This window comes from Pempheris klunzingeri, chromosome 2 (genome assembly GCF_042242105.1).
Source record: "Pempheris klunzingeri isolate RE-2024b chromosome 2, fPemKlu1.hap1, whole genome shotgun sequence".
NCBI lineage: Eukaryota > Metazoa > Chordata > Actinopteri > Acropomatiformes > Pempheridae > Pempheris > Pempheris klunzingeri.
In genome coordinates this window covers 11,784,973-11,809,102 of record NC_092013.1, presented here as the reverse complement: position 1 = coordinate 11,809,102, position 24,130 = coordinate 11,784,973, and the positions used below count along the sequence as shown (strand labels likewise).

The following is a 24,130-nucleotide window of genomic DNA, read 5'->3' as shown; positions in this document are numbered from 1 at the left end:
TGGTTATTATTACCAATGTCGTATACAAACATAAATTCCTTTCTTCTAAAGTCGCTTTCAACACAACCAATAGTCTTCCACCAACTGGATTTTCTTTATTCCATAATTCTGTGAATTTTTTCTTCCTCCCACTCTCTAACAGAGCTGCAGATGCTGAACCAGGCCCTCATTCCAAAACAGCAGGAGTTTGAGTCTCCCTGCTCATTAACACACAAAATTACCTCCCACCCCCAAACCACATTTCATTCTTCTCAAACATGCGGACAGAAAAACAGAGTGACAGAGAGGGAGAGTTTTCCATAATTACTTTATTAAATATACACCGACTGCTCTATGACAAACACTATTTGGGCATCGATGGACATTAGTGCCAGGACAGAAACGAGCAGCAAAATAACAATGACAATACAAACATGGATGAGTCACTTCATGACACATCCCCATCATCTTCAGTCCTTCGCTACTGGTCCTGTAAATGAACACACACAAATATTATGACGCATGACGTGTTGGTGTGTCACACAAACCTCAAACCTCAAGTTTAATCCCCTGTGCTCACCTTAACCATGCGGCCGTGAATCAGGTATGGTGACCTAAAGTCATGCTGGCAGTTGGCGTATCCCATGCCCAATCCCAGACCTGAGCCAAATGAGACCGGCCATGTGCGACCTGAGGGAGAACAAAAATTCACCCATGATTCATGAATGACGTTTTAAAGTAAAAAAAAAACACCCTGCATTTACTGGTGTACCTTGAGAGAGAGCACTTACGTTTAAAGAGAAGGACGGAGAACACGATGCCCACACCAAGGCCGGTTACTGCAAAGAGGCAGAAAAAAGAAAGTATGAGTGGTGAGATCGACCGGCGCATCCAGATGATTTGACTTCAAAACTGAGCTAATGTGATCACGTCTGATCCAGTATAAAAACTGGCTGGCAACGATGTAAATCTGTTGTAATGAGGTCAGTGGGGTGCCGCTAGTTATGTTTGATGCAAGGGTTGGTAAATAGCTCAAGTTAGCAAAACCCGGCTCATTAGGAAACCAGAGGGAGAGAGAAAGCAGCGAGAGCACAAGCTTCCAAGAAAGACAGAAAACAGTAAAAGGGGGTGCAAGAGAGGGAGGGGGAAGGAGCAATGACAGCGTCCAAGAGGCAGAGGGCAGGAGAGGTGATGGGTCATAGAGTGCACACATATGCAGGTAAGCCATGTTTTGGCTCAGCGTGATGAAGCAGAGGGTTCATCAGTAGCACAGAAGCTGGCTAAGATGTTAAAAGTGCTCAGAGCAGAGTGGGATCTCGAGGAGGAATGTGTTTGTGCGCTTAACTTCACCTCGCTGCAGGCCACACCACACCCAACAGCAGGCCAGCCAGCACAGAAAACACATAAAAACAACCATTTGGGCCCCTCCGACTCTTAATTGGATTCAGGGAGCTATGCAGCATGACCGATCTGCCTGAACCAGAACCCTCAGACTGTTCTCTATTACACAACTTTACAAATGTCATACAGGGCGCACTAAAAGATCCCGCAGACCCTAATCATCAGCACAGATCAAAAACAAATGACTGTCCTCTGTAACCTTTTCAAGCAATGATTTCATTAAATGTAAATTTCTCCGTCTGTTGCAGCTTCAGCTTTTCTTTGCTTTTCGGCCAGAGCATTTTTGAAGCGTCCGATTTTCCCTGTAACACAGTAAAATCTTTGGCAAAATATGAGGGCAGATCAACATCTCGTTTTGGCGTCATTTCTCTTTGTCTGGACATCTCCAAGGGGGATGGATTGTAACAAAAACATTTGTGCTGGATTTCAGAGAAAACTATAACCCACTGGCCAGAACATACTCAGGGTTCTGACAGAAAATAAAGTCCAGACCTGGTAATTGTTCATTATTTCCAGTATTTTCTTGAAATGACATCAATAAAGACGTTCATTGACAATCATAGTGATTTGGGGCAAATGTCTTTTGTTCACTATTGTGATCTTAAAGTGATTGTGAATGCACATTTCTCTGTATGACCAATGAGGGTTCTATGTGTTGGAGACGGCATTGTTTAAGATTTAAACAGTTTGAATGAAATCTTATTGTGAAGTAATTTAAATCATTTTCTTCTCATTGTGCAGCTCTACTTACAACTAACTAATGTCATTTCCAGTTTTTAGCAACACTAGTCTGTCATTTGGTTTGTCCAGACTGACAGATCTCAACATCTACTGGATAGAAATTGTGACATTTTGTATACACACGTTCATGCTCCCCAGAGGAGGAATCCTACAGCCTTTGGTGATCCCCTGACTTTTCCTTTTGTGCCACCATGACGTTCACATCTCTAGTTTTTACTGAATCTCTCAACAGCTGCAGGATGAACTGCCATGAAATTTGGTGAATACATTCATGGTGCCCTTGGGATCATCTGTAACAACCACAGACTGTATAAACGCCTTAAACCTGCATTCTTTTTAATGGCCAGCAGGGGGCGACTCCACTGGCTGTAAAACACAAGTCTGCATGGAAATCTATGAGAAAGTGAGCCTACTTTTCACTTTATTAACTCAAACATTTTGCTAATGAGTTTATGATCTCAGTCACTGCTTTCAAATCTTCTTCAATATAGCATAACTTTCATTTAGTAAATAATGGTCCCATTTGGACTGAAATAGATGATCAAGCAGAGCATGCTTTAAGGCAGGACTACCTTGTGACTAACCAATCAGAAGCAGGCCATGCATAAAGCTAGCCAATGTCACTTTTGGCTCCAAAAACAAGATGGCGGCAAACTCCAGGCTTCAAGGGTGATGTTACGGTGGCTACATCAACTTCGTATATACAGTCTATGGTAACAACTCTGTAAATGCCCTGACATTTCTTCTAGAGCCATCATTAGGCCAAATTTTTTTTTGTACAATAGTGGTACTGGTTTATCACCTCAGCTGTACTTTGTGTTCAGGCAGCCAGCCAACAGACGACCATTTAAATGTGACTTCTGATGATGCAACAATGAAAACAAGGTTGCACTAAAAAGTCAATGTTAGTTAGAAATATCATAGAGATATTCATTTTTATATTTTACTATATAAGCAGACCCACAAACGTAATGTAATATAATATGAATAAATATAATTCATAATTAGCCAAATTCTTAAAAGAATGCCTTTTTTGAGTTATCAAAATGGATGGATCAGAGCCATTTCCAGCTTGGTCCATCTGAGCCTTATTTCTTCTGTTGCACTGAATATTACAAAATATCAAAAAGGTTCACAGAACAAACTGATCACGTTATTTAGTGTTATGTGCAGCCATCGATACGATTGACATGGTTATTAACAGAATCACATGAGACTGTACTGAGGACTACTACTGCTCTGACTCACTCAGTTAACTAGTTCCTCATATTAAATACCATGTTTCCCATTAATGCTGTTGTTTAATGTAATGTAAATTTCCCCGCCATGGGACTAATAAAGGAATATCTTATCTTAACTGTCATAAAGAGGACATTGTGGATCGTAGCACGACATGCACTGTGTTTTTTTCCCCCTCTAGAAAAAGATGTTGGATTTCACTCATGGTATTTTCACTGACATCATCAGCCAGTAAATGGTGACTCCCTTTGTTGTGCAGTGCATATCCTTTGAAGGATATCCAAAGGTTTTACTACATAATCTGAAACTGCGGCTCTGCATATAAAACGTGATGTAGAGGTACCAGAGGGCACTAACCTTTTATGTGGTGATCTTGTTTATGGTAATTAAGATGTCTCAGAATTAACAATTAATTAAATTAAAATGCTTGGAGGCATTAACACACTTACGCAATGCTGCTCAAAACAGGCTAATCAACATCTTCCTGAATGATCATAGAAAAAGTTTGGACAAGCCCCAAAAAATGTTTAAATAACCCCCAGAGCAGAACATGCTGCAGAGTTTCTCTGGCTACTAGAGACACCTTGGCACAGCTGGCAGTTTGCTGCACAGAGTGAGCTCAAAGAAATGCCATGATGCAGATGTTTTTCCTCCCAGCTAGAAACATTTGTTATTGTGCCGAACTTGACGTCATTGGGTGTCTTTTGGGACAGTCAGTGTCTGAGTGCTGGACCAACGCTGTTCCAGATAGCACAGATAAACTGACTGGTTGACTGAAGGCCAGAGCCGATGGAGGAAACAAAAACATCTTAAAATTTTAATACTACGGATTTAAGGGAAAATCCATATTTATGTTGTTACTTAACACATTGTTTTGGCAGTAAACTCAAGCATGTCTGTTTTGAACTTCTGTGAAGTTCATATTAAATATCAAATTGAAATTAAAGTAAATATTGTTACATGTTTCCCGTTTTCAGCGTGAGGTGACTTGCAGTAATACGGGCCAGTTTGTTCTCTTCTGACACCACTTCCCTGAAAACAGGCCAAATATAGCAAAAATATCTCAAATATAATTTTAAATGTAAATATAAGTTCTTGGTCACAGTTAAATGGTGTTTTATCAGTGCCTCTGGGCAAATCATTTTGATTAAAACAATGTAAGGTTTATTTACTCCTGGATCAAATCCCACAGGGGTACTTCAGATTTTAAAAGGTGACGTTTTGTTTATACTTTCCAAATGGTGTCTGAGGGTTATAACTGATAAAACATCATCATACAACACACAAAAAGAGAAAAGGTAACAAACAGGAGCAGTGTCTTAAAGGTATTTGCTATACAACACTATGACCTCTACGCTAAACTGGACAATCTCTTTTTTTCTGTCCTAAATGTTTAGTCCTTTAAAAACACTCTTTCCAGTAGTTTGGTATTTCAGTACTTGCAGGGAAAACTTAAGAAAAATAATATCACGTCCTCCCAAACAGGCTGTGTGGTTGTAAAGTTATGTCAGTTATGTCAGCACAGCTGAGATCATCATACTGTATTTACATTTATAAAACAGGATAACATCACCATTTGTGTTTATTCTGTCTAACAACAGACACAGAACATTATACGAATGCACTTGTAGGCATACTTTAGCTTCAAGGGCTAGAAAATGATGACCTCCTGGCATGTATGCCTAGCATGCCTGGCTGAAAGTTGCCCTTTACAGCCCTCCATACCAGGGACTTGTCCATATAATCCGTACAGTCTGTTCATCAAAACACAGTCTCTAGCTTGTATCCAAATTCTCTGTGTTCTTCTTTAATCATAATTTCTCCAAATATCAAAACAACGTTGACGTTAACGTTGGTCTAATCCATTCAGCGGACAAGTTGACGGCTGACCTCAGTGTGTGTGTCCCGGCATGGCCACACAAATGTCCCCTGGAAAAGGACCTTGACCGGTACAGCAGCTTATTTCGCATGTATAATCTACTACAGAATGTCTCACAATAACATTAAACAAGTACACTACATTTGTGAAGAAGACATTGACCTGTTTTTAGGGCTGTATCAGCAAGACAGCGGTCCCATTTCCGTCCGTACTCGTCGGCCATGATTAACAGTCAGGAAGTGACTCTCAAATATCGCGAGACTTTATAAAGTCACGTGAACTCACTCTCACAGTACTCTCCTTTACTTCCTTTCATTTTTGCATTTAATTAATAATCCTTTGCATTTATGCTGCTGCTTTTCTTTTAAAATTTACTTCCTAAAATAACGTTTATTTTGAGTGAAAATCATTTTTAATTCATTCAATCAATCATTAAACTGTGTGAGGATATAAAGCATTTAATGCTATAAAGGGCAGCAATAGCAGGCTATAGTTTTTAGAAGATAATCTATATACGGCATATTTTGAGAAAGAAAATGAGTCACTTTTTTCTGATCTAAAACACATCTTGTTTTTCAAAAACAGTGTGTTCATAGCTATACTAAGTGGTTTTTTTTTAATCAAAAATGTTATTGTAGCCGTGTTTCTCCTCCTCTTATGAAATTCCAGGAGACTGGATACGGGAAGTGATGCTTCCCACACAGTCAATAATATACAGATGTGGTGAGATTTACAGGCAAGTTTCCTATTTACAAACAATCCAGGATGCTCGCCAGTCTTCAGGGCAGAAAGTACATCTTTACTTTGAAAAAAAATACAAATATTTATAAATAACGGTTAAATATTCATGGCAGTAGGCTGGCATGGCAAACCAAAACAATTAATTTAAGGGCAAAATAACGAGTTGGGTGTTGATTACTAGTGTGATCAGCAGTACACTAAAACACTGCATTAATGATTAATGATCATTGATGCACATAAGTATTTTTAAACATTTACCACATCATTATATAATTCTTGCATCACCTTAATGAACATAAAGGGACGGACATGCTTAATTCAACTGGATAATAAACACTCAAATAAACCCAAGATTGTCCAGTGTGAAATTGTATGAATTGTGGATAATCCTGGTATAAAAAAAAAAATTACAATACAGGCTACAATAAAAAAAGGAAATGATAGTAACCCAATAACAATGATTAAGTGAATATTACACAATATTTTGAATTTCATAATTTATTTTGTCAGAATAACTTTAAAATCATTAATATTTTATTAAAGAATAGAAATTACGTTTACCATGGAAGAATTATCAGAAAATATGTATGTATAAAAAACATTTGAACAGAAATAAACGTAGAACCTAATAAATATTGTAAGAATATATATAAAATAAACGGATCATGTTGATTTTCTAGATTACTTCATTTCAGTTTTAGTTGGAGGCACGACAAACATCACATTTGTAGCAGTTTCATTCATCGCTGGGATTTTGTTGTGTATAACTGCACACATTAGAGCATTAGTCTGACTACTGCCCTCTCTGACTGCATGTTTACTGCACCACTCCTCTCTTTCCATACTTGGCAATGCCTTTCTTGCTCCTCCGCCATTGGCTGCTGCAGAGAAAGCCCGGAGTGACCCGGACATGCAACCGGGGCCTGTTTTCTGACTGCAGCCTCCTTCCTGTAGCCCGGTTGAGGAAGTGAATTTCGCTGACAGGGCTGGGTTCACTGAGGGAGAGGCCAACAAAACATCTTCCGCGGGGGACTAAAAGAGAAAAAACAACAAGAGACGAGAGGAGCGATTTGTTAAACCACTGCAAAGCTAAGTTGTACAGTCATCGGTGCTCCCCTTGCCCCGCTGAGACCGCCGCAGACATGGTAAGGGCCGCGGTGGAGCTGTGGGAGAGATGGGGACGGGCTACGAGGGTTTTGGTGGGGCTGCTGGCTACTGCTAACTAAGCGTTAACGGCTAAGGGTGCTAAGCTAGGCTAACGCTAGCAGGAGGTGCTGGGTGGTAACCTGAGAGCAGCAGCAGCAGCAGCAGCGGGGGACCCAAGTGTATAAACCACCGATGCATATCGAACTTGCACTGTTAGCAAAACTTCTGCTTGCCGGATACCAATGATTTAGCTTCGATGCTAAGCTAGCAGCTGGTTGTTTCAGCTAGTTAGCTAGGAGCTAACTGCTAGCCAAGCTTGATGCCCGGTAGGCACAAAGTTAGCACAGGATGTTTTGGATTTAACACAAGTTCGTGAATAGTATTAGTGAGGGCTCCTAATATAACGTACACACACACAGTCCTCCAGTCGTGCACCACACACACACCCACACACACACACACACACACTCACTCACACACACACACACTCACACATACACACAAGGCTAAAATAGTCAAGCGCCGGGTCGCCTGTAGCTAAAATAAGACTGCTTGCTCCTCCTATTCCCATCCATGACAAGCTGTCAAGCCTAAGTTGTTCCTGCACTGCGAGTTTGATTATGGCTTTACCAATATTGTCTTTAGGGAGTGTGAAGCTCCGACAGTCCCTGCAATTCAAACCAGCAATTGTTGTTTACTTTTTGCCTGCTTTTGAACATGTCCTACCTTTTCTGCTAGTTTGGCAGTAACCTCACTGTAATTAATCATGCAAAAACAAAAACTAATATTTGACTTTAACTGTTCTGTCATAGTGGAGCACCGCCACTGTGCTTCCACACTGATTATAGCAGTGTGTTCTTTAGTACTTCCACATGACCTAAATTGTCTTATGCTTGAGTGGGGAAGAGCAGCTGGTTTTCCTCTGCAGTCGCCTGCTCGCTTCGGCCTCACCTCATCCATCCCGCTGGCTCTCCCCTGACCCCAGGGGTTGTTGGTCTGAGCTAGTGTTTACACGGAGACAGGAGCACCGGTAAACACAGCGTCAAAGAGTGCAGGTGTCTGATGGAGCAGGCTGATTCATCGACTGTGAGAGATTTTAAAATGAGGCAAAAAAAGGCACTCGGAGGACAGGATATGGCATGGGAGACGCTGCCTTGAAACTTCTGTTATGTTCAGGGTCACCCTTGGGGAAAATGTTTATGGAAAGAGGGGTTTCTACTTTATACCATGCCATTGTCCTTTGACCAGCTAGCAGTTACATGAGTATACTCTGTTAGGGTTATGCACTTAAGAGGAGTTAGTTCACAGATAAGCCAAGGCTGTCGTTTTTGTCTGTGAGCAAAATGGGTGTAACAAACAAGTCATGTGGCAATGCATAAAAAGTACTGCCTATGCAATGCATTAATTTTTTCTCATTGGTTCTGGGTGAGCATTAGAAACTCATAAGCACATTTCTATTGGTAATAGTAGACATTAGTGCACTTATCGTGTAAAGACAGACTTTTATCTCTAAGCTTTCATACCATTAATAACGGGTGTAATGATATTTTTAAAGGGATCAGAGTGCGAGTTGGTCTAGGTTGGTAAAAGCAGTTGTATATCACCAACATTAAAGTGAAATCAGGTGCTGTAACATTTTGTAATTACTTGAGTGATGATGAAACCTGTTTAGATTGGTGTCTTAGTAGGGCTAAGGCCAGGGCACTGTCTCACACTGCCCAGATGGAAATGATTGTGAGCCAGTTTCCTGCTCAGGTTTGCTGAAAAACGGGTTTCGTCCCTCTACTATTATACACCTACCTGCAACTTTCCACACATTCCCCAGAGTTTCATGTTGTGGCTGGTCTGTCCTCCCATGCTTACTAATGTTCTGCTGCTCACTGCATATTTAAGGGAGAGACACCCCTATGGGAAGGCTATGCTATTCAGTCCCGTCTATTCCATGTCCCTTCCTCTGCCATTATGAATAAATTCTTCATTTAGTCTTAATTAACTTGTCTGCTTAAAGAAAAGTTAAATGTTTTTTAAGGAATATTACCCACTGGATACAACACACAGGAATGTTGATCTGCAAGAATTAAAAGGCTGCCTGCTTCATAAACTGTTGTGTGGTGGGGCCATTGACCACATTATCAAAAACATGTTGGGTGACCAAGTACGTAAACAAGCGCCAGTAAACAACCCAAACATGTAGCCTAACCAAAAAAAGGAATTGGCTCCAGTTAGGCTGTATTGACAACTCTGAACTGATCATTGGTCCCTGAGACTGTGACAACAGTGCAGTTTTGAGTGTTTGTTACAAAATACACACACTTCACAGTCCTTTTGCTGTTCTACCAAACCAAAATACGTTCAGTTTATCTACATTGGTTGAATCTGTGGCGTTTCATATTTAATCAGTGGGTTTGCCTTGTCTCATGCAGAATAAGGAGCACTTAACTGTAATCTAGTAACTACATTGATAAGGACATGAGATGCAGCAAGATCTATTTGATTCAGCTCTGCGAGTGATTCATCGATCATATCGTGCATTTGCTGTGCAGAAATTAATCAGAGCTTCATGTATCGGGGGGGAAAACAGAAAACCTTGTGAGTTTTTACAAGTTGGGACACGATGGTAGACCAGATCAGAGAAAAAGATCTCAGCGCTGCACTGCAGACCCGACTCCAGGCTGGAGGTAGATAATCATCAGTTTACCAATTTCCGGTGAGAAACGCTGGATCTCGTAACTTACGAGCAGCTGTCTGTGCCATTTATTTATCATGCTAGAAATCCTTGACATTGTTCTTTTGCTTCAAACACAACTGACTGTGGTCATAGGGTAGGAATATGGTGAGGGATCATGCACTGACACCTAGTGTTTGGTTAGGACGTCTTTGTGGAAGGGGAATGCGTCAAGCATTTAAAGCTGTCCCTCAGCCCAGTCAGTGACGTCAGAGCAGTGTTTTTTCCTTTGGGCTCGTTCCACAACCCGGCACGCACAAAGAGCGAAGTTTCCATGCTAGTTAAATTGGTCCACTGAAACAGCACGAGCCACTTGTGCTGACTTGAATTGACAGCTTTGTTCAGCAAGAAAACAAAATGCCACGTGTACCAAGGGCACAGTAAATATCAGGGTCTTGTAAATATCTTTTACAAAGCTTGTCACAGTTGATTCCCAATGAAAAATGTAGTTTACTGTCTTTACTGCCAACATGTAAAACAGATCCAAAGATAAAGTCAAAGTGGTCTGATCGATAGCTGTGTTCCACCTGTTTATAGTTCACCTCATCTCATCCTTGTTAAAAACGCCTCTCTGGACACCCAACCTGCTGCTGTTGACCATTACCTGATTCTGATTCAATCTGCAATATGTTGCATGACCGATATGGTTTTTTCAATGGCTGATGCAGATACATGATAACGATATTCCACACGTCAACTCCGCCAGGCACAGACGGAGAGGATAAGTGGACACACAGGCCTAAGGCGCCACCTGTACTCCATTTAAGCGTGTCTCCCCGCCCTCTCCCCTGCACGACTACATGTGTCATGGCGACATGTAGTGCATGATTTCACTGATGGACAATATCTGTGCTGGCATCACTGATTTGGATATAGTCAGATGTGCCACATGTTTGAAAATTTTAACCACAGAATAGTTGTGTATCTTTGTTATTCAGTTTGGTTAAACTGTTGACTTTTTAAGGCCCAATTACTGTTCATCTCCAACACATTTTTTTTGCTCTGCAAATTCTCACATGACAAATCATGAGTGCCGTTCAGTCTCCGGACCAGGAAATGTGTCTGTAATCTCACAGTGAAAACAGAATTTGCCTGCAAGGATGTGAATATTTCCTGCACAGCAACTCTTCTTGTACTCTCATCCAGAATGTAGCAGGCCTTCATCATTGTGCTGCTATGCAGAAGGGAAGTGTGTTCATTTTTTTTTATAGAGAGCGTGCCAATATTGAGTCCCGATCCCATAGTTACGTATATTTTCCTACCCACGATACAGCTGCACATAGCACATTTAAAGTGAGCCTGTTTTATAGTAGAGAGTTCTGCAGTTCTGCTTTCAAAATGACATCTACATTTGTATAGCAAGGCTTTTCTTTAAAGGTTCTGTCTTTAAACAATGGTCAGGATCCCACATGAACACTGAAACTGTTATTGTTTGCTGTAATCATTCCTCCTGTTCATACTGTCCCGTTAGAAATCCCCTGGTTACATGATACCCATATCCCACATGTCAAGTGTGTGAGGCATAGGTGGAGGGGGTAAGTGGGGACACGGGGGGTCCAGTCAGGACGAGGCCCAGACTGAGGGGGTTGAAACACACTAACAAGGCTGTCTGGTTTTTGTTTATCGGCCTTTTGAGGCATCATAATGCTTATTATCTCAAATTGCCAAATTTTGTACTAAATAGGGCTTTAGCTATGAAGACACTTGATGACTTTGACTGCAACAGACTACAAAAGCCTTGTGTTGTAGTCTGTGGAGACTCCTGCTCCAGTGTTTTGTGGAAGTTTCAGTGCAGAACTGTTACAACGGGAAGTTTAGGATTAGATCACAACAAACTCGGCTTTTTGTCTCTCAGCATGAACACGCTGCAGACGCTTACAATTAAGTTGTCCGCCATCGGCAGCAGTTTTATACACATGCAAAAATTCAGTCAAAGTAGAGGTAAAATCAACTGAAGATAACTTCACCGAAACTGCTTCTAGATTTTTATTTTTTTTTTGTGAATTTCAATTGGCTGCGACACTTAAGCAATATTGATCTATTAAGTTACGCCCTGATGACAAGTTTCTTGCTCAGTGTAGGACATAAAATATTGTTGGTAGGGAGCAGTTTATATTTAAGACTGTTCTCCTGAATGTAAATGTTGCTTTCAGCCAATTAGAATCTACTTGAATATGAATCCATTTTAATTATGATGAAAAGGTCAATATTGTTGTCTTGTATAATTACAGCTTGGTCTGTTGGCTTTCTACTTCAGCTTTAGTTAGAAACACAGCACAAAATAATAGTGTTGTAACTTGGCTTTCATGTAAATTGTATTAATATGCCAGTACAAAAGTATAGCCTAGTTCTATCAGTTGTATATTATGATCAATATTTGATGTTGGCCATTATGACGTAGACTTAGTTACACCACAGATGGTTTTATAGTGTTTAAGGTCTGTACACAAACTTTACAACTCTCTTTACGTATAGTTTTAATAGTAAGTTTTTTTAGTTAAAGTTAAACATGTGGTAAAGTTTTATTTGCATATAGTAACAATTTTCCTGTTAATGATCATCTTTCTTTATAAGTAGCAATGTTATACCAGTTATTTTGCCCCATGAATTGCTGAAAAATGCCTGAACAGTGAGTTGCAGTTGTCTAAAATATGGTCAGATGAACCACCATCATTACTGAGCTCATTTTTATTTTATGATTTGTAAAACTGAAAACACACATTGTTTTTTTTTTTTTAGCTAAAAACAGTTATAAAACTTTTTTGTGTTTCTGTTTATTTTGTAGACAAACTTTGCAAATTGAAACGCAACTCGCTTCCATCAAAGTACTGGTATACAGTAGCACACTGTGTGTGACATGAGCGATTTAGACTGGAGGGAATCTGCCATGTCGTGAAGCTTTGAGCTGATGTGTTCAACTCTAATGTGATAGTACAGAGTAATCAGTGGTGTCTCTGCTGGTTGTGTGTGTGTTTCAGAATGACCAGCAGCTGGACTGTGCCCTGGACCTGATGAGGCGTCTGCCTCCTCAGCAGATCGAGAAGAACCTCAGTGACCTCATTGACCTGGTGAGTTGCTGTCTTTGCTGTAATCCTGTTAGATTTCCTTACAGGCAAAACACACACACAGGTGTTCTAGTGTCCTTTCTCTGAATAATATTTTGTCTGATATATTTTTCTTTTCCATTTAAAAAAAAAAAAAAGAAATGGAAATAGAAATAAAAAAACTCTGAAACCTCATTGAAAAATTCATTCATTACACTTGTATAACTTGGGTTGAATTGAACCCTGGAGCATTTACCCCCGTGGATGAGGCTCATTTGGCGGGGGGGGGGGGGTGTTGTGATCATTGCACTTAGATGTGGATCAGAACAACCAATCAGAGACCTTGTTGAAGAGGTGGTCTTAGTCCGGTTACAAACTAAGTCGGGTAAGGATTATTTGCTGTGGGAACATGATCCGAACCAACAGCAGGACGCATTGCTCCTTTTTGGATTAAATGTAGCCAGCTGCACTGCACATTTATCATTCATACCTTCTCTTATCTGCACGTCTTACAGAAAATAAACTGGAAAATTAAGGCACCTTTTTAAAACAGACAGCACCACAGGAATCAGTAAGATGTTTCTGACTAGAGGAGGTCTTTAATCTAAAATTACTGGTCCGCCTGTGGTATGTTCTAATAGGTTTCCAGGCCTCTATAACACGCTTGTAATTACACTTAAATTGCAGTTCTGCTAATATACTGTGAATGCATCTTTGTGTCTAGTCCTCCAAACATTTGTGTTCAAATACAGTGAGGGATGTGCCCTGGTTTCTGTCTTCTGTACCGTGTTTGGTAGCATCAGAAGAGTGTGTTTGTGTGTGGGGGTGGGCCTCTTGTGGTTTTGTTTGGCGTTTTAAGTGCTTGTTGTTTCGTAAGTATGCAAGTGCAACAGTTGCTGCACATCGCTGTGTCATCTGGGTAATTGGAGCTATTTTCAGCATTTGATATTGGACAGTTATGTTTGTGTTCAGAGTGGAAGTTCAGTTCCCACGATCTCTGTGAGACTGATAGCTGCCGTTTAATCTGTCTCCCTCCTCTTCAGTCTGTTTTTAATCTGTCCATTTTCTGATTTCCTAGTCTGTTACAGTTCCACTGGCACTGTAAACTACTCAGTCTAGGTCACATTAGACTCATTATGGTTATTTCAAACTGATCTTGGTGTTGAGCCTAGTTCTGTTAGCTTAACCTAGCCTAGCTTTAGTTCAGTGTCTTTCCTGGCAGCCAACCCAACCTCGATAACCAGTGTCGTGATAGCTTGTGTTGACTGATCCGCTGTTGCAGACACAGACTGTATGGTTGCAGACAGCATGTCTGTTCCAGAGAGACATGTGAGTTAGAGCAGCTTCTCTCTCTCAGCACTACACTAGATATCGCAGGCACTCTAGCCGCTGGCTTTTTAGCAGGCCTGCTAGCGCCAGCTGCTGTGAGGAGTCCCCTGTAGATGAGACCACAATAGTGTTGGCAGGCCTGCTAACAAGCTTGCAGCTAAAACTATCTGTAGTGCCTGTGATAATGTAGTGCTAACAGAGAGACGCTTCTCTAAATCACGGACACATACATCCAGAAGAGATCTGTCTGTAACAACAGAGCAGTGAACACAAGCTGTTGTAACTGAGGGGAACCGAGGTTGAGTTGACTGCAGTGAAAAGACTACAGTGGTAATGGAAGGTTAGCGTCGCCAGCCACTGTTAACTGCTTTTCCAGAGCCAGCGCCTCTGACATAGAGGCGTTTATATAGTGCTGTGGGAGGAGGAGGAGTCATGCTAAGGAGGCTTCAGTGCGTCATTGAGCCACCAAGTCAGCCCTGCCAAAAAAATCCTGAACAAAAAAGTGGTGAAAAACAGTTTAACGGTGTCAGCCCACAGTTCAGCTCTTCATAGTTCACAATTGCTTCACATGTTTTCAGCAGTCATTTTCTAATATGTATTAATGTAATTAGAAACTAATCTCTGAATTTGCTTTACTCAGACTTTGAATGACTTAAACATCGGCCTGTCAATTAATGATTTGCTTCCTTTCCACTGTTTTCTATAAACTTCTGTTCTGTGGACTTTAACAGAGCGGTGCCAGCTGAGCCTGACAAATTAAGCCAAATCGGACACAAATCAAGTCACACTTTTACCAGTGTTTGCATGGCACCTTGTTTTGTGGGGATATGTGTTCCTTTCCAGCCAGACCCCCCACCTGCTCACCTTCCTCTTCCCTCACCTTTAACCTCTCTCCCCCTGGGAATCTGCTTTCTCCTCACCCATTTCACTGTGTGCAGTAGTTAGTGATTATTATCACAGCTGCCAATCACCTCCCCTGCCAGGCACTTTCATCGTCCACCATCTCCGTTCAAACTCTTAGAAATTCAGAATCACCTGAAATCACCTCTTTCTTTTCCATTTGTCCCACATCTCTTTCTCCTCCTCTGTTCTCCTTTTTTCCCCCTAACACACTCTTCCCACCGCATTTTCTACCCTCTACTCACCTCTTCCCTTGTCTCACCTAGTCTGGGCTGCCAGGTGTGTGTCTGCGTGTGTGTGTGTGTGTGTGTGTGTTTTCAGGGGTGCAGGGGCTTTTTCAGGAACACAGGGCCTCCTTTGTGTTTGTGCACAGATGTAGGAGGACATAGAGGGGGTCCATGTCAGTCTGTGAGAAGTAATTTGTACCCCCTTATCCTCCAGATATTTTGTTTCCTATGGATATTTTATTCAAGGTCCCCTCGCTAACCTCTGCTTATTGAGTGAAGCTGAAATTTGAGAGACGAGACAAGAACTTTTAAGTTCAGCTTTGACCTAAAATGGGGAATGATATACAAGGCTACTTTTGTTTTTGCTGTCTTGTCTGTTCGAACAGCTGCAGGTGTTTTTTTTTTTAAGTTGGCATCTGTAATGGGAAGTCCGAACTGGCAAAATGGCTTCATCTAATGTGTCTTACTTACAACTGAGACTTTCAATCAGGTGTCTGGGCAGCTGATGTGTTACAAACTTCTCTAGAAGTTTCTGCTGCTGAGCTCATCAGCATTTGTAGAAAATGTATAAAATTATGTTTTTTGTATCTTGAGCCTTTTTCACTCTGTGTTTGCATCCAGGTGCCCAGTCTGTGTGAGGACCTCCTCTCATCTGTGGACCAGCCCCTGAAGATTGCCCGGGACAAGGTGGTGGGGAAAGACTATCTGCTCTGTGATTACAACCGAGATGGCGACTCCTACAGGTCGAGTTTAAAACTGCACTTCAGTCAAGTAACATAAAGTACATTATGATAAGTTAGTCTGCCATTGGGAAACAGGCCAAAGTGACTGAAACCAACATTTTAACTGGTTTTTCATGAATAGTATCTGGCTAAAAGACATATGGTGTATAGGGTGAGGTTATCAAAAAGCATTTTGTCCTTGTTGGCAAAGTGTTTTTAGCCACACTGGAAGGTGGAGTGAAATGTCGGCTGTCATGGAGATAAATTTCAGAGTAATGGCGCTCCTTGTCAGGCAGCCTCTCCTGGAAGGATTCATAGTGTTGCACTCAGTTGTTCACATGAGAAGTGACAGAAATTAATGTGTAGTGAATGGAAAAACAAGAACTTGAGACAGAAGTCCGAAACCATTTTGTCTCACCTCCACACACCTGGTCAGTTTTGGAAAGTTACAGAAATTGTCAGACACAGATTAGATGATGTCAACAATAATGCATATTCCACATCTGAAAAGGTCAAATAACAGGGACAAAGTAAACACTGAACTATGTCGTCCTCCCTGATACATCAGATCCCCGTGGAGTAATAAGTATGAACCTCCCATTGAAGACGGTGCAATGCCTTCAGCTCGCCTGAGGAAACTCGAGGTCGAAGCCAATAACGCCTTCGACCAGTACAGAGACCTGTGAGTACCAGCGGTGCAATCTAATGGGAGGTTATAATAAACGGTGAGTGTCACCCCCTTGTGATGTCAGATATATGTGCTTTTTAGGTACTTTGAGGGCGGCGTGTCCTCTGTGTACCTCTGGGACTTGGATCATGGCTTTGCTGGAGTTATTCTCATCAAGAAGGCCGGGGATGGATCCAAGAAGATCAAAGGGTGCTGGGACTCCATCCATGTGGTGGAGGTGCAGGTGAGAATCAGCTGATATGAAACGAGTCACATTTGAACCAGCTCCTGCCCAGTCTTTTGTTTTTTCTTTATACATATTGACAACTGAGAGCAAGTACGTCCTCCATGCAGCCCCAAAAGTTACAATACAATTAGAAATGGACAAAGGGACGTCATATTGCAAACCACCAAAGGGAACAACTGTCAATCAGCAATCAGCAACCTGACTGTACTGAATCAGGCGAATCCAAACATTTGAACAGTAAAATATGTTTTGAATGTGGCAGTTGGGTGTCTGGTATGGTATGGTATGATGTTTGTTTGTCTTGTAAATTGTTCCAAGACTAGTATGAAAATGCAGTTTTGTCAAGTTCAGAACAAAAGCTGGAGACAATGAAGATTCTCTGCTTAGTGTTTCTACTGAGGAGATGTCTTAAATCCAGCATGCATGACTGAAACACTGTCCACTGAAAACTGTGAATAACTGAGCCTGGAGCTTTCCAGTCCGGTTTGGAGCCGTGTCTCATCACTCGATGTGTCTCTTGTGCGAGTAGGAGAAGTCCAGCGGCCGCACTGCTCACTACAAACTCACCTCCACCGTCATGCTGTGGCTCCAGACAACCAAGACCGGCTCTGGTACCATGAACCTTGGCGGCAGTCTCACAAGACAGGTACGGTGTCGAACTGAACAGAAAACCACTGCCGATGCGTCCAGCTTTTCTGTAGTCATCCATAAACTCTGCTTGTTTAATCTTTTCACAGATGGAAAAAGATGAGACGGTTGGAGAGTCCTCACCCCACATCGCCAACATCGGCCGCCTTGTTGAAGTCAGTATAACAGTTGATATTGTGCTGGTTTAGCTGTTGTGACTGCCTACCTGAAGCAGTGATTCCACTAAAATCACTGCTGTGTTTTCTGTCTCAGGAACAGAATTCAGCGTCATTAGGCTTCATATTATATACAAATGAATTTGCCAGATTCATGTGCAGTGCTTTGTAGCAACCCCACCCTTTTATTACAGTGGCAGAGTGGAGCTGAACACACTGACACTTGTCACTTGCGCCCTCCAAAAGCCTGTGATGTCTTAATTAAAATACCGTTTCTGTCTGATCGCCACACAGTGTGGAGAGGAAACAGCTGTGTGGCGCTTTAAACCCCAGTTGGTTTTACTGACATGAATTTAAAAAAACAAGTTTAATCCATTTTTTTTTCCCATTGTAACCAGATGAAATACTTTTAGTTGTCAGTTTATTAGGTACACCTAGCTAGAACTAAGGCAGGACACACACCTACGCCTCCAGTCAATAAAGAAACTGTCTAACAATGTAGTCGTTCTCAAATAGAAAACAGAGGCAGGGATCATGCTAAAAGTTAAGAATGTCTTCATTCTTTTTCCAGGATATGGAGAACAAGATTCGCTCCACACTGAATGAAATCTACTTTGGCAAGACCAAGGACATCGTCAACGGCCTAAGGTAACCTTAAATGAGTGGTTTGGATGTCGTGGTCCACCCTTCCTTCTTTTACAGCGCTGCCCCTCAGCAGAAACTCTGATTGTACCGGTCTTACTGACAGCAGAGTAGGTTTATTTCTGTTGCTCTACAGGTATTTTCTTACCTCTTGTGTCAAGTTCTGTCATTTCTTATCTGACATTTTATTTAAACCTTCCTTTTCTGCCTCTTTTTAGGTTGCATTTTCTTTCCATATCCATTTCATCTCCCTTCCCTATCCCTCTCTTCAACCTCTCCTATGATCTTATTTTGTTTATTGCCTTTCATCCCACATTTCTGCTGCCATTCTTCTCACTGTCTCTCTCACTGTCTCTCCCCCTGTCACTCCCTCTGTCACCTCTCCTCCTCCTCCTTCTCCTCCTCCCCCGCTGCCTCTCCTCTGTGCTCCAGATCTATTGAGTCTTTGCCCGATAACCAAAAGTACCGGCAGCTCCAGAAGGAGCTGTCGCAGGTCCTCACCCAGCGTCAGATCTTCATTGACTAGGGTCAGAGGTATAACCTGCAACCTAGCATGGAGAAGAATGTGTGTGTGTGTGGGTGTGACTGTATAGTTGTATGTGTAAGTAAAAAGTAACGGGAAAAAGTAAAGAGGGTCTTTAACTTCACTTTCATTAGAAACTTTCACTTTCAGTTCAATTTCATATCAGTATGAATCCCCAGATATTAAGAGGTAACAATTTTAACCAACAGATTGTTTTGTTTTTTTATACCTTTTTTTGTATTGGATAGTGACAGTGAAGAGGTAGACAGGGAATGGAGGACAGGGAGAGAAGGGTGTGACATGCAACAAAAGTTGCCCGCTGGAATTGAACCCAAGAGGCCATGATAGCAGCCATTCGGCTACACAGGCACTCCGACCTTTTTAGTTTTGGTGACAAATGGTGATGCTCCCTCTTTCTTCGTCAACGCCTAGCTCCTCCTACTTACTAATATTATAATTCAGGTAATTATCACTGACACCAGCTGACAAATCTGATCTCTGTAGGTTGGTTGTCCTGTATTGACTCGTGTGCCATGTGACCACGGTTATGTAAATAAGATAAGACAGTTTTTTTTTTTTGAGGCTGTTAAAGTAAAGCAAAATGTTTTCAAGTGTCTGTAAGGTTTCAGGTTCGCGTGCGTGCGTGTGTGTGTGTGTGTGTGTGTGTGTGTGTGGAACATATTCGCATGCTCCTCAGAGTGTTGTAGGTTGAGCAGCTGTGTAGGCATGTTGTGCAGGTTTTGTTTAGCTTTGAGTCTAACAGACCATCTGTGAGGGAGCGACACGCTAACCATGTCAGAGTAATCAAAGCAGTCACCAACCCTGATGTTTTGCAGTTTGTTGCCCTAATAAGGTTTTCCAAAGTGGTGTGTTTATCCTGGACACAGCACTTTATCCTATCAGAGGAAAACACATTTGTAGAAGTGTGTGTGAACACTGAGATAAAAATAACAGAGAAATCTAGTTAGCATAAGTATTAACACCCCTCCCCATTTCAGAAACTACAGTTTAGATAGAGAATTAAAGTAAATGGGGGTGAAGATTTTAGTTATATTCATTTCATATTTGCACATAAACGTTTTAGTTCATTGTGCATCTTAAATTTACTTCATGGTTCAAGAAAGTGCAAAACATAAAGATGGTGAATCCTGCTGTTGTAAAACTAAAGCACCTGATTCAACTGCATGACAACAAATAACTGTAACGGATGGTTTAATTTGCCTGATATGAATGTTTCTTGTGTGCAGTGTGCATATTTTTCTCTCCACAGACACGGAGAACTGGACTGTGATGCCTGCATAACTAATACTTTTATTATAGAGATTCAGTTTTTCCCTTGAACTTACAGACTGCGTGTTTCTGACTCGCTGGTGAAACTTTTCCAGTCTCTGTCGCTGTTTTTCATGTTTGATCTTGCACGCACTGACGGCCCCTCCTCTCGTTGTGTCTCCCCCCCCGCAGGAGTGTTCAGACTCTGGCTGACAAGTCAAAGCAGGAGGCTCTGAAGGTCGACCTGATGGTGGCACTCAAACGCAAACAAAACAGCTAGAGATGCTCCTGTTGTTTTATTTTTCTCCTCTGTCTTCTCTCACTCTCTCCGCCTCATTTCTGCCATATTTTCTCTGTTTCTTTACGTCTCTCCCTCCATGCCTGTTTCAGTGCTGCACTCTTGTTTATTTGTGGAAAAACAAAAAAGGAGAAATGCATAGCTTTTATTTGTTTTTGTTTTTTTTCTGTCTGGTTTTTCGTTTTCATGCATCTCATCTGCCATGAAGCCATTCACTCACGCTCCCTTTGTCTCTCTTCACCCCTGTCTCTTCTCTCTCTCTCCTCTCCCATGGTATGAATATAATGATAGTATTACCACGGTTAATGATAATCTTACAGTGTGAGGGTCATTGTAGTAATAATCCCTGATGTTCTCACAACTGATGTGTCCTCGGTCAGTTTCAAACGAGCGACTTTGGCCCCGCTCTTCCTCCATGGCGAGGAAACGGACACTGTAGGTGGTGTAGGCTCGCCGGGCCTCTCATTATTATGTACATCAAATTTAATTCTCGCACCTATTTTTGTCTACGACACCCCCCCGATATATTTGTATAAAATTATTACTGTCCGCGTATAACTGTCATTACTCCGGGCGATGCAAACGGTGTGAACACGAGGACGGCGTGCGGTCTGTGTTGGAAGGTTTTTACTCTTTATTCCACTCTGTCCACGTGCATGTGAGCCTGTGTGGGAGCATGGGGCTGCAGCGAGTGGAAACGTAGACTTATCAAACATGGGGATGGACTGTTATAATCACCGGGTGATTACACCCACGTCGTCGACCCAACCCCGCTACACTGTGTATAACATGACAGTTTGCCTCCCCCCTGTTCTGCTTACTCAACCTTTCTCTCTCCTCACCTACTACGTCTTTGTTGGGGGTCACAGTTTGTCTTTGTGTCTCTGTGGAAACCTTTGTTTCCATTTTGGAGGGGAATCTTTTGTTGTATTTTTGTTTTGTTTTTATTTTGTAAAGCTTATGATTCATATTGTATTAGAGCCTCCAGCAACAATAAAAACAGTAAAAAGCTCCTCGGCTCTTTTTTTTATTTTTTATTCATTTCTTATTGATGTGCAGCTAGTGGAGAAAATAAACTGCTGAATATTACCACTGCGAGCTCTGCTATCCACGTGGGCAACATTTTACTCTGAGTAGGCTTTGAGCATTTTAAGCACTATATAAACATTTAATAAATAGCCTCTAACACATTATAATGTAGTTGTAAGCAGCTGTGAGTGTTGATTTGTGTCTGTAACTCCTGCGGGAGTCAGTTAGCAGGGTAAACGGATAATGAACAACGATATAAAACACTGCTGCAATAATATAAAATGTCTTTCTAAGAAGTTATAGCTATTGACAAATACTTTACATCAATACACACCTCAGAATGTCCCTTGACTTCTAACTACATAATAGTGAGTACATTATTATTGGATTATTAAATGTTTTTATGTCATACTTAAAAATGCTAAATAGCAGGGTTGAAGTTAAGTGTTAGCAGCATTTGTCAGCATCCTGTTCATTTATTTTATGTCCCTTGTATCCTGACAGATACAGGATTTTTTTAGACTGATGGAGTTTAAACAAGACTGAAAGTCTGCTGCTAAGTTACCTGCTGTGTGAGTTTTATTGTTTATTATTTGTCAATTTTATAGTTTGTTAATTGACTGTGTGAGCTACCGGATACCTGAATTTCCCCTAGAGGATGAATAAAGTATCTATCTAGTTAGTTTTAAGTTTTATTTTCTGCAGATATTCACTATGAATCCAGCAGCATCTTCTTGATCAGTTTCCCCCAGCGTTTCAGCAGCAGGAGGACGGCCCGCTCACCTCCACGACCTCAAGCTTAACCACTGGACGCTGACTTGGAGACCATCAACAAATAACAATTGCAATTGTTACAGAGATCGGAGGTACCAACATTTTTTCCCTATGTCATATTGTTTTAAAATGTTTAGCCTCCAATTAAATGTCCATTTTTTCAAATCCAGTACCAAGAGTAACATTTCCAAACTCTAATAATCAGATATAATTTGAGAGGAAGGTGTCTGTTCAATGATCCTATGTGCCTTTATTACATTTGTATGAGATTGAAAAAGACTTCTATACTGGGGGAAAGGGGTGATGCTGTTAAAACAAACTGAAGTAGAAAAATAACATTTTATTTCCTATAAAAAGCACTTTGGTCGCCCTTTGGGCTGTTGGAAAGGGCTATATAAATACATTTTGATTGATTGATAAAAGCTTCAAAGGACATGACTGTGAATAATTGTATCCATGTAAAATAATCTCTAAATGGTGGAGTTGGCCTTATTGTCCTGCCACTTTGAGGTGCTTTTTTTTTTTTTTTTTTTTTTTTTTTTATATCGAAGTCATGTCATAAGTTATTTAACATTCATTTCTCTGAACTCGGGTCAAGACTGTTCTTCAAATCTCAGCTTTTAAGCCAAGATGGTGATGAAATCTTTACAGTGCTCAGAAAAAATGAAAAATTCAACATCTACTCATGACAGTGAGGCAAAATCCACATGCTGTTGCGGATAAAGCGATTTGATTGACGGCTCCAGAAGAGCCACTAAAAGTCACTTGTGGTGAGACTGTTTTCTCAGTTTGTCAGTTATTTTATTCACAATAAGACCAGATGTCTGGTGTGAAGACAGGCTGGCGTATTTATTTTTAACCAGGGATGAGGATCATCAGTACATACATCACAACATCCATTTGGCATGATGGGAATCCCTCAGTGAGGCAAAGAGCAGCACACACACTGCCTGGCCTCCTCTCACACTGTGTGACTGCAGCCTCTCCACTAGGTGTCAGTGACACTCAGCACGTCTCACAGAAGCTCACAGCTTCACCACAGTTTTATCAAATGTTTCACCAAATGTTTGGTCAGTACTCAGTCCATGCATCTGGTGTTTTGTTTTATTGCATTTGGTGTTGTATGTTTTATTACATTCCCGATTTACCCAACACCCCAAACAGAGAGGGAGGTCCATAAAGTGTCAAGAATAAAATTTAGATTATGCCTTTTTTTAAAAACAGGATCTTAATGAAATGGACAAAACCACGAATTAACAAAACCTTCATGAAAACAGAGCCCATCGACTGTTGGCTGTGAAAACAACAGGTGAACACAAATTTAAATTTAAATTGTCCTCTTGTGGCAGATTTTCTGAACAGCCAGTGAAAGTTGTGGTGAAACTTGAAGGGTCTCTGTGTCACTGGGTTGAAACACTAAAGCACCTAAAATCTGAAGAATGTCTGCTGGTTAATGAGTAAACCCTAGTTGGACACGAGTGGTGGATGCACCTGAACATATACTGTTTGTTACTGATTAATTTCTGGGTGGTTTTGTGCTATCACTACATCTTTAAGATATTAATTACTCTCTTGGCAATGTGAAGAGTTAAACTCTTACATACGAAGTAACTAACAAAACCTTTTTATAAAGCCCACCTAGAATAAAGACAGCCTGGCTGTTGCCATAGCTGAAGCACTATAAAGGTCATTGGTGGTTGTCTAAGTAGCATTCAAACATGGCAATGGATAAATAAGATAATTAAACACAATGTTGTCAAGTAAACTAATGAAAGTTGTTGTTTTCTGATAACAAATGAAGCTCC

The 24,130-nt window shown here is 41.1% G+C and overlaps 2 protein-coding genes across 4 annotated transcripts; one reads left to right on the top strand and one right to left on the bottom strand.

The window, feature by feature from the left end:
* Nucleotides 1-290: 290 nt before the first annotated feature.
* On the bottom strand, nucleotides 291-5,481 carry micos10 (mitochondrial contact site and cristae organizing system subunit 10). Its single transcript, XM_070851232.1, has 4 exons — nucleotides 5,402-5,481; nucleotides 771-818; nucleotides 560-669; nucleotides 291-469 (listed from the first exon to the last, which is right to left on the bottom strand). The coding sequence occupies exons 1-4, from the start codon at nucleotides 5,460-5,462 to the stop codon at nucleotides 461-463; spliced, it is 228 nt and encodes a 75-aa protein (XP_070707333.1). The 5' UTR covers nucleotides 5,463-5,481; the 3' UTR covers nucleotides 291-460.
* Nucleotides 5,482-6,910: 1,429 nt separating this feature from the next.
* Nucleotides 6,911-21,534, top strand: capzb (capping actin protein of muscle Z-line subunit beta). 3 transcript variants are annotated; one of them, XM_070843136.1, is made up of 10 exons: nucleotides 6,911-7,125; nucleotides 12,830-12,919; nucleotides 15,973-16,094; nucleotides 16,642-16,755; nucleotides 16,843-16,984; nucleotides 17,517-17,633; nucleotides 17,725-17,790; nucleotides 18,362-18,438; nucleotides 18,865-18,959; nucleotides 20,417-21,534. In XM_070843136.1, exons 1-9 carry the CDS (start codon nucleotides 7,123-7,125, stop codon nucleotides 18,956-18,958), a joined length of 825 nt encoding a protein of 274 aa, XP_070699237.1. In that variant the 5' UTR covers nucleotides 6,911-7,122; the 3' UTR covers nucleotide 18,959; nucleotides 20,417-21,534. The 3 variants fall into 3 exon arrangements, with proteins under 3 accessions (XP_070699237.1, XP_070699228.1, XP_070699246.1); XM_070843127.1 differs by having other exon boundaries at nucleotides 18,865-18,966; XM_070843145.1 differs by lacking the exon at nucleotides 18,865-18,959.
* The last annotated feature ends 2,596 nt before the right edge of the window (nucleotides 21,535-24,130 follow it).

Coding starts and splice junctions, on each gene's coding strand:
- capzb (XM_070843136.1), top strand. Junction 12,920..15,972: donor TCAGTGACCTCATTGACCTG/GTGAGTTGCTGT, acceptor GTTTGCATCCAG/GTGCCCAGTCTGTGTGAGGA. Junction 16,985..17,516: donor TCCATGTGGTGGAGGTGCAG/GTGAGAATCAGC, acceptor TTGTGCGAGTAG/GAGAAGTCCAGCGGCCGCAC.
- micos10 (XM_070851232.1), bottom strand. CDS start 5,462: ATGGCCGACGAGTACGGACGGAAATGGGACCGCTGTCTTGCTGATACA. Junction 819..5,401: donor TGATACAGCCCTAAAAACAG/GTCAATGTCTTC, acceptor GCCTCTTTGCAG/TAACCGGCCTTGGTGTGGGC. Junction 670..770: donor CTCCGTCCTTCTCTTTAAAC/GTAAGTGCTCTC, acceptor GTTCTCCCTCAG/GTCGCACATGGCCGGTCTCA.